At 36.2% G+C, this 10,692-nt stretch overlaps 2 protein-coding genes across 3 annotated transcripts; both read right to left on the reverse strand.

Moving 5' to 3' along the window:
• Nucleotides 1-4,259: 4,259 nt before the first annotated feature.
• Nucleotides 4,260-9,208, reverse strand: LOC111370402 (xyloglucan endotransglucosylase/hydrolase protein 9-like). 2 transcript variants are annotated; one of them, XM_022992091.1, is made up of 4 exons: nucleotides 8,971-9,208; nucleotides 5,411-5,511; nucleotides 4,947-5,140; nucleotides 4,260-4,835 (listed from the first exon to the last, which is right to left on the reverse strand). In XM_022992091.1, the coding sequence occupies exons 1-4, from the start codon at nucleotides 9,146-9,148 to the stop codon at nucleotides 4,412-4,414; spliced, it is 897 nt and encodes a 298-aa protein (XP_022847859.1). In that variant the 5' UTR covers nucleotides 9,149-9,208; the 3' UTR covers nucleotides 4,260-4,411. The 2 variants fall into 2 exon arrangements, with proteins under 2 accessions (XP_022847859.1, XP_022847858.1); XM_022992090.1 differs by lacking the exon at nucleotides 8,971-9,208 and adding an exon at nucleotides 5,708-5,942.
• Nucleotides 7,950-8,893, reverse strand: LOC111370403 (xyloglucan endotransglucosylase/hydrolase protein 9-like). Its single transcript, XM_022992092.1, has 2 exons — nucleotides 8,637-8,893; nucleotides 7,950-8,525 (listed from the first exon to the last, which is right to left on the reverse strand). The coding sequence occupies exons 1-2, from the start codon at nucleotides 8,876-8,878 to the stop codon at nucleotides 8,102-8,104; spliced, it is 666 nt and encodes a 221-aa protein (XP_022847860.1). The 5' UTR covers nucleotides 8,879-8,893; the 3' UTR covers nucleotides 7,950-8,101.
• Nucleotides 9,209-10,692: the final 1,484 nt, after the last annotated feature.

Below are 10,692 nucleotides of genomic sequence, written 5' to 3' on the forward strand. Positions count from 1 at the left end.
TTTTTTTTTTACAAGGTGTCCTATTCTAGACTAATCCTTGGGTCTGTGATCCGGCCCCTCTTCACACAGTCCGGTTAATCGCAGGATGTGCCTCCAACTGCCCTCTTTTGTTATATCCACTCAACTTCGTGAATAAGAGACAAATCTCTATCATCTTTTAATTAAAATATTATATAAGAAGAGTCCTTCATGGTCCTCAATCTTTTTGGACAGTCTCGTTTAAGATATTTTTCAAATACGAAAATGACAAGCAATAAAAAATTGCACAACTAAACAAATTTTGATCATGGACGCAAAGAAGGAAATAAAAAATTAATTTCACCACATTATATTACATCATAGTGCACGTTCAAAACTATTTAACACGGGGTGTGACAAATGATGAAAGCTTTATCACATCTTTACAATGGAATTGACACACTCCAAGATCAACACATCCCTAGTGGTGATGGTGCAGGCATTCGACCGGAGCGACCGGGAATCTCGAGGTATCTTTGCAATAGTCGTAAACCATGTGATTGGCCCGAACCCACTGAAGCTGGTGGCTCTGGTGGAGGCTCAGTTCCGACATTGTTGGCTCATCCCACCAATACCCTTTCTCGCCACCAGTGGCGCTACATCGCTTGATGTTATCGACAGCTGCCACTACCTCAGGACACTCACAAGCATCGATCTCGAATCCCGTGTAGCTTGCAATGAAAGGGGCATGTGACCAATCAGTCTTCACTCTCCCACCTTGTGTGGCCCAATCATCAGCATTCCATATCGAGCTGTAAACTCCCATGGATTGGTCTTTAGGATATGGAATCCCCTTGTGCTCCAAATTCGAATGTACACGAACCGGCGTCAATTATCTTAACTAATAGAATATTGACTTTGGATGGTGCCTAGGCCTTATGAATGAATATTAACTATTCGATTGGGAATTATTTGTTGAGCAATAATGTAATGGCAATCATTTCTAGCTGCATATTTACCTTATTCTCAATGGGCAATTATTGAATATTTTTGAATGAAATATTTTTTTATTGGACATATTTAGTACATTCCACTTCACGTGATTATATAGAATTATTGAAGAGATGCATGTAATAAAATTGGTTGACTGTCACACCATATTGAATATGCAATATTGCCTATTTTGGCTGGATTATAGCTTCTTTCAAAGATTAATTAGTACAGATGATTTGATAGCATTAATAAAGAGATGGATGGCCCTTCATGGGGTGGTCGAGTTGGTGGAATAAGTGAGCGCTTAGATCTTTGGTTACGAGTTCGATTCCCCTTACCAACACTTTCTCGATCGAATCTGTTACACCGAACTTGCAGAGTGCGATTTACCTGACTGACAGGTTCTCCTGTCATCCAAAAAAATAAAGGGATGGATGTTATAACAGTTATTAATTAACACGTTTAATTCATTTCACTCTATGTAAAAACCAAATCAATATAAATAATACAGTTGGTTTACACTAATTGGCAATTAAATCTACTTTAATTATTATGCTTGGCATCAACCGATATTTGGTGGGGGTGGATTTTACTTTTTGTGATTAGGAATTGTGGAGATAAATATTTGGTAATTGAGGTGCTATGAAACTTAAAATTCTGCTCTCTTTTAGAAGATTGGAAGGTAATTTTGATTCACTTAAATAATTTATCTACTCTACAATAAAGATTGGAAGGTAGATTTTGTTCACAAAGAATTTCAAGGAACTTATTCCAAGTAAATTTACATTAAGATTTGAAATGACAAATATTAAAATTAGAGTTTGTGTTCAAAAGTTTGTGAAAGATGTCAATTATAGTTATTTGTTCCTATCAGAAACATGAACGAAGATAACAGTAATCAGAGTCACTAAAGGATTCAATATTTAAATAGAGAATCTGTTTTGCCATGAAATGAATATATTTATATATTTCTTATTCATATTTATGAAAAGACTATCATAAGAATTGGTTCACGTAAAAATGGACATATTGATAAGTTATCGTAAGATTACATATAGAATATTAGAGAAAATTATTCATGTCTAAGTTATTTTGGTTATAAATAAATAAGGTCAGGTGATTTCTAGGCCATCGACCAATATCATGGACTACTCAAAAGAATATCAGATGGATTTCAAGCAAGACAAGGAGATCGGTAGAATACTACAAACAGAAAGTGTTCCTAATAAAAAAATAAATTTGGGTAATCGATACATGTTTTGTTAAATCACCTATAAGAACCATAATACAATCCAACGTGCCCCATGAAAAGTAATGAATTTCAATACTTATAAATAATTATAAGCAAGCCCAAACATGTGTTAAAACCATCCAAAGGTGAGTAACTCCACTGTGGCATGGAAAGGCTAATCCATGTCCCTTCCCTAGCCCCACCTAAAATTTAAGAGAAAAATTCATAATTAAGAGATTAAGTTTCACTTATTTCAAAAAATATTAATAATGGTTTCAAATTTTAAAAATCAGATACTTGTTAAAATTTATTTATGATTTACTTAATTAATTAATTATACATTTCATTAATTAAATATATTAATGTCATAAATCTATACAATTTGGTCACAAATTAACGATTTAGTTAGTCACATTATTTTTCATTCACAAATCAGAAGTTTATATGTTACAAATTATTATATGGTCACAATTCAAAAATTTTATAGTTCAAAGTTTTTTTTATTAGTCATAAATCACAAATATGATAAGTCACAACCATTAGACAATCACAAATTATCTCACAAATTAACATTTTTAGATCACACATTATTTTTTTTTTTTTTATCACAATTTATCTTTCTCATTGGTTACATATTGTTTATTAGTCATGGACCATTGCCAACATATACAACCACACTTCATCACTGCCTCCGGTAGCACCATTACCAACGTTGCCACCAGAACCACCATCACAACTCTCAACAGCAACACCATTGTGACCATCACCCACTATCGCATCGCACAGAGCACTATCGTTAAACACCACCACCGCACAACAACCAGTTAGCATCACTAGAGCCACCACCACGTTGACATCACCATCACAGACAACACATCGTACCCACAACACCACCACCACCTAACCATTGCACTATACCACATACAGCACCACAAACATGCATCCTAACCAGATCCAATCACCACCACCACCACCACATCATCAAAACCACCGTCGCTAAAACCACCACCACAGCCATATATCACCATATCTAATCGACTAAGAGCACTGTGACATTATCCAAAAACCAGATACCAATGACTGTGGTCGTAGCGACATCATCACGACAAATGCAAAACACGAACGCTATCAAATGATGCTGCGAACCACAACACCATTAGTAGCGGCACCCGCGCATGATAGCTCCTACGAACGGCGAACAATATTGCCATGTGAAGTTCGGTAGAGAGACGATTTCGATGCGTATTGAAATATAAAGACGACATCATCACCATATCGGACAACAGCAGATCACAGCAACGTCATCTAGATACTCTCTAGCGACGGCTTACGATAGTTGCAATAGAGAGGATAGAAGATGGGATAGAGAACGAAAATTATTAGGGTTTGGGAGTGGTTGGGTATGGTTAGGTGGGATTAACATATATATTTAATTTTGTAGTATTTAAAATTTTTATTATCATCTGATTTTTAAAAAGAAAACTTGTAAATATTAATTTTGAATTGCGAAGTTTAGAACTCTTGTTGGCTGTAATTTCCACAAAAATTAGCACGTTGTGGAGACAGCCTTTCTTTTGGGCTGTGTCATAATGGGCCCACTGACCTTTTACAGTCCCGTGAAATGGCCCCGTGAACGGGGCACTATAGCCCACTTGATTTAATAAATTAAACCTCAAAATAATCACTATTCTCCCTTTTTGTGGATGCGTATAGGGAATACATGGATGGTAAAAAATTCTTCTCTCAAAAATTGGAGACAGGATTTCTCAACTAATCGAGATGTCGAGGCAGGGACAAAATCCCTCAACCGGTGGTAAAAATCGAGGTCAACAAAAGTATCTTCCGTTTTCTTATCCATGATATAATTATGCAAGAGGTCAATCGATAGGACCCTCTTTTGTTATATCCACTCAACTCCGTGAATAAGAGACAAATCTCTATCATCTTTTAATTAAAATATTATATAAGAAGAGTCCTTCATGGTCCTCAATCTTTTTGGACAGTCTCGTTTAAGATATTTTTCAAATACGAAAATGACAAGCAATAAAAAATTGCACAACTAAACAAATTTTGATCATGGACGCAAAGAAGGAAATAAAAAATTAATTTCACCACATTATATTACATCATAGTGCACGTTCAAAACTATTTAACACGGGGTGTGACAAATGATGAAAGCTTTATCACATCTTTACAATGGAATTGACACACTCCAAGATCAACACATCCCTAGTGGTGATGGTGCAGGCATTCGACCGGAGCGACCGGGAATCTCGAGGTATCTTTGCAATAGTCGTAAACCATGTGATTGGCCCGAACCCACTGAAGCTGGTGGCTCTGGTGGAGGCTCAGTTCCGACATTGTTGGCTCATCCCACCAATACCCTTTCTCGCCACCAGCGGCGCTACATCGCTTGATGTTATCGACAGCTGCCACTACCTCAGGACACTCACAAGCATCGATCTCGAATCCCGTGTAGCTTGCAATGAAAGGGGCATGTGACCAATCAGTCTTCACTCTCCCACCTTGTGTGGCCCAATCATCAGCATTCCATATCGAGCTGTAAACTCCCATGGATTGGTCTTTAGGATATGGAATCCCCTTGTGCTCCAAATTCGAATGTACACGAACCGGCGTCTCATCGACCAAGAATCTAAACAAAAACACATTACACAAACTTCTAAGATAATCATTCGATAATCTTTAACCGAATACACGAGTAAAATTGATTTTCGACCAAATTAAAATGAAGAATGGTGCTTACACAACTTGGCGACGATTCCAGAGAAGTGAGTACGAATGAAAATCCTTAGTAGGGTCAAACCAGAGGTTCAATCTTTGTTCCCTATTGCCAACTCCATTGACATATACATTGGTCTGTACTAGGTAAGGTTCCCCTGTGGTGTTGCCCAGGAACTCAAAATCAAATTCATTGTGATATGGGCCCTCTGATGACATCTGATTACATACATATAACAATATTATGATCAGATCAGTCTTTTTGATTAAGAGATAAATGAAGTTCTATACAAAAAAGTAGGTTTAAATAAGGAAAATTTCAGCTGTGTCAAATTGAAATATTTTTCTTTCTGACAGTCTAAATAAATGCATTGAACGAAACTGGGCAATTATAAAGATATTTGTTCAATCTTGCAAGGAAATACAGTAAAAATGAGTGAAAATATACAGTGAAATAAATGAAAATGGGTGAGAAATGAAGAAGTTTACATAGAAAGCAGTGACAGTTCCAGCAGAATCACCCTCTACTAGCTTGATCTTAATACTGACTTTCCCAAACATATATTTGCTCTTTGATGAAAACCCAGCTCCTGCATTGCAAAAATAAGAAACTTATTCTCTTAAAAGTAGAAAATCAGAAAATATGACTAACAGTGAGTATCAACACTTAAAATTGAGAAATTGCAAGAAATTTTACATGATGAGAACTTTCAACTTGAAAACTTTCTGTATAACCCTTTTTTGACAAAAAAAAAAAAAACACCTAAAAACGAATGGGTTTCATACCAGAATAGTTGTCGAGTTTCATCTTCATAAGCTCTCCTTCATAGGCAAAATGGTCAAGTGCCCAGCTGGGCTGAAAGAGCTCATCAAATCTTGATGAACTCACAGAACCCACCATTGCAAAAGCAATGAAAACTCCCAAAACCAAAGACCCCATTGAAATTGGAACAGAAGACGCCATTGATTGAAAGAGAGAGAGAGAGAGAGAGAGAGAGAGAGAAGAGAGACTTCTACTTCTCTGGTGAAAAGTAATGAATTTCAATACTTATAAATAATTATAAGCAAGCCCAAACACGTGTTAAAACCATCCAAAGGTGAGTAACTCCACTGTGGCATGGAAAGGCTAATCCATGTCCCTTCCCTAGCCCCACCTAAAATTTAAGAGAAAAATTCGTAATTAAGAGGTCAAGTTTCACTTATTTCAAAAAATATTAATAACGGTTTTAAATTTTAAAAATCAGATACTTGTTAAAATTTATTTATGATTTAATTAATTAATTAATTATAGATTTCATTAATTAAATATATTAATGTCATAAATCTATACAATTTGGTCACAAATTAACGATTTAGTTAGTCACATTATTTTTCATTCACAAATCAGAAGTTTATATGTTACAAATTATTATATGGTCACAATTCAAAAATTTTATAGTTCAAAGTTCTTTTTATTAGTCATAAATCACAAATATGATAAGTCACAACCATTAGACAATCACAAATTATCTCACAAATTAACATTTTTAGATCACACATTATTTTTTTTTTTTTTATCACAATTTATCTTTCTCATTGGTTACATATTGTTTATTAGTCATGGACCATTGCCAACATATACAACCACACTTCATCACTGCCTCCGGTAGCACCATTACCAACGTTGCCACCAGAACCACCATCACAACTCTCAACAGCAACACCATTGTGACCATCACCCACTATCGCATCGCACAGAGCACTATCGTTAAACACCACCACCGCACAACAACCAGTTAGCATCACTAGAGCCACCACCACGTTGACATCACCATCACAGACAACACATCGTACCCACAACACCACCACCACCTAACCATTGCACTATACCACATACAGCACCACAAACATGCATCCTAACCAGATCCAATCACCACCACCACCACCACATCATCAAAACCACCGTCGCTAAAACCACCACCACAGCCATATATCACCATATCTAATCGACTAAGAGCACTGTGACATTATCCAAAAACCAGATACCAATGACTGTGGTCGTAGCGACATCATCACGACAAATGCAAAACACGAACGCTATCAAATGATGCTGCGAACCACAACACCATTAGTAGCGGCACCCGCGCATGATAGCTCCTACGAACGGCGAACAATATTGCCATGTGAAGTTCGGTAGAGAGACGATTTCGATGCGTATTGAAATATAAAGACGACATCATCACCATATCGGACAACAGCAGATCACAGCAACGTCATCTAGATACTCTCTAGCGACGGCTTACGATAGTTGCAATAGAGAGGATAGAAGATGGGATAGAGAACGAAAATTATTAGGGTTTGGGAGTGGTTGGGTATGGTTAGGTGGGATTAACATATATATTTAATTTTGTAGTATTTAAAATTTTTATTATCATCTGATTTTTAAAAAGAAAACTTGTAAATATTAATTTTGAATTGCGAAGTTTAGAACTCTTGTTGGCTGTAATTTCCACAAAAATTAGCACGTTGTGGAGACAGCCTTTCTTTTGGGCTGTGTCATAATGGGCCCACTGACCTTTTACAGTCCCGTGAAATGGCCCCGTGAACGGGGCACTATAGCCCACTTGATTTAATAAATTAAACCTCAAAATAATCACTATTCTCCCTTTTTGTGGATGCGTATAGGGAATACATGGATGGTAAAAAATTCTTCTCTCAAAAATTGGAGACAGGATTTCTCAACTAATCGAGATGTCGAGGCAGGGACAAAATCCCTCAACCGGTGGTAAAAATCGAGGTCAACAAAAGTATCTTCCGTTTTCTTATCCATGATATAATTATGCAAGAGGTCAATCGATAGGACCCTCTTTTGTTATATCCACTCAACTCCGTGAATAAGAGACAAATCTCTATCATCTTTTAATTAAAATATTATATAAGAAGAGTCCTTCATGGTCCTCAATCTTTTTGGACAGTCTCGTTTAAGATATTTTTCAAATACGAAAATGACAAGCAATAAAAAATTGCACAACTAAACAAATTTTGATCATGGACGCAAAGAAGGAAATAAAAAATTAATTTCACCACATTATATTACATCATAGTGCACGTTCAAAACTATTTAACACGGGGTGTGACAAATGATGAAAGCTTTATCACATCTTTACAATGGAATTGACACACTCCAAGATCAACACATCCCTAGTGGTGATGGTGCAGGCATTCGACCGGAGCGACCGGGAATCTCGAGGTATCTTTGCAATAGTCGTAAACCATGTGATTGGCCCGAACCCACTGAAGCTGGTGGCTCTGGTGGAGGCTCAGTTCCGACATTGTTGGCTCATCCCACCAATACCCTTTCTCGCCACCAGCGGCGCTACATCGCTTGATGTTATCGACAGCTGCCACTACCTCAGGACACTCACAAGCATCGATCTCGAATCCCGTGTAGCTTGCAATGAAAGGGGCATGTGACCAATCAGTCTTCACTCTCCCACCTTGTGTGGCCCAATCATCAGCATTCCATATCGAGCTGTAAACTCCCATGGATTGGTCTTTAGGATATGGAATCCCCTTGTGCTCCAAATTCGAATGTACACGAACCGGCGTCGCATCGACCAAGAATCTAAACAAAAACACATTACACAAACTTCTAAGATAATCATTCGATAATCTTTAACCGAATACACGAGTAAAATTGATTTTCGACCAAATTAAAATGAAGAATGGTGCTTACACAACTTGGCGACGATTCCACAGAAGTGAGTACGAATGAAAATCCTTAGTGGGATCAAACCAGAGGTTCAATCTTTGTTCCCGATTGCCAACTCCATTGACATATACATTGGTCTGTACTAGGTAAGGTTCCCCTGTGGTGTTGCCCAGGAACTCAAAATCAAATTCATTGTGATATGGGCCCTCTGATGACATCTGATCACATACATATAACAATATTATGATCAGATCACTCTTTTTCATTAAGAGATAAATGAAGTTCTATACAAAAAAGTAGGTTTAAATAAGGAAAATTTCAGCTGTGTCAAATTGAAAAAAACGAATGGGTTTCATACCAGAATAGTTGTCGAGTTTCATCTTCATAAGCTCTCCTTCATAGGCAAAATGGTCAAGTGCCCAGCTGGGCTGAAAGAGCTCATCAAATCTTGATGAACTCACAGAACCCACCATTGCAAAAGCAATGAAAACTCCCAAAACCAAAGACCCCATTGAAATTGGAACAGAAGACGCCATTGATTGAAAGAGAGAGAGAGAGAGAGAGAGAGAGAGAGAAGAGAGACTTCTACTTCTCTGCAAATGCTTTGGTGCAGTGGACCAATTCGAGGAATTGGGGTAGGTTTTATAGCCAAAGTGTATTGGCTTCACTAGGAAGCCTTATTGCCACGTCACTGGGTTATGACCATGTCAGACACGATTCTCGAAGTGACAATTGCGAAATTTTTTAAATAGCCCACGCAACTTTATGCTTTAATTTCATTTGGACCATCAAACTTTAATTTCATTTGGTTTCAGTTAGACCCTCAATATTGCGTCCATTTCTAAAGTTAGTTATGGCCCCGTTTGGTAATCATTTTTTTTCAAAATACATTTTTTTCTCTTCTTTTTCACCACATATTTTTATTAAAATAATATTACATGTAAATTAAAAAAAATTTCTTATTTTTTAACTACACATTTCACATCAATTTATTATTATAAAATACATTTTTACATAAAAATGACTATCAAACACCCCCTATGTAAATAAAGCATTTTTTAATATTCAACAAACTTTTTATTGTTTCATAAGCATCATCAAGTCATTTGATCTGGATTTCTTGAGATCCAGATCGACAGTCTATTTGGGAGTTATTTTTTCTTTCAAAAAATTGATTTTTTGACCGTTATTTCACTATTTCAGCCGTCATATTTGACTTCTTCTTTCACAGGTGGAGCCCACTTTTCTTCCAACGATCAAAAAATCAATTCTCAAAATCACTCCCAAACAAGCTTCAAACTAATTTCTATTGAGAATTGTGAAAGTAAAATCATTAGTACTATATAAATAGAAAGGATTGGAGGCAGATTGGAATAGATTGGTTTGGGTTTGGAGTAGTCAAATTTTTTATTATTTCGAAAATAAATTATAGCATGCAAGATTTTTTGTTAATTTTATTATTTCAATACAACGTTTTGTTTATTATCTTGAATAGATATTAATTAATATAAGTTCATATCAATTATAATTTAATTAATGAGTAATGAAAATAACAATTTTGAACCAACATAAATTTTATTTCTTTGCTAGAAATAAGCCCTAACTGTTTGATTCTCTTAGATCCAATCGGACCAATTTTAACTAGGATTGTTTTGACCTGAATCAAGTTGATTTTGATAAAAATGTCCACATTTCATATATATTCTGAACTTTAAACATTTATTTTAGTTACAATAATACTGCCATCACAGGATGTTAAAGACGCTTAGAAAAATCTATAAAATTGGATTGATGTTTAGCATAGCAGTGTAATTGAAATATTTTCAAACTTTTGTGATGTAAATCAAACAATTTAAAGTTTGGTGATCGCAATGAGATTTAGCTAACGTTTGGTGGTCTTTAGTAAAATAACTCAAAAAATCAACAACATTTGATTCAAATGTTGTTGCCCGTTCGAATGTCTTAGCTGGCTAAAGTTGGTCCTAAGCGAGGGGAGATGGGGGGCATACCGTAGGACAAGTCGCTGTGGCGAAAGGGTGAGCCTAGATGTTTTCCAATGAAAATATGACACGTGGACCCC

This window comes from Olea europaea, chromosome 21, assembly GCF_002742605.1.
Source record: "Olea europaea var. sylvestris chromosome 21, O_europaea_v1, whole genome shotgun sequence".
NCBI lineage: Eukaryota > Viridiplantae > Streptophyta > Magnoliopsida > Lamiales > Oleaceae > Olea > Olea europaea.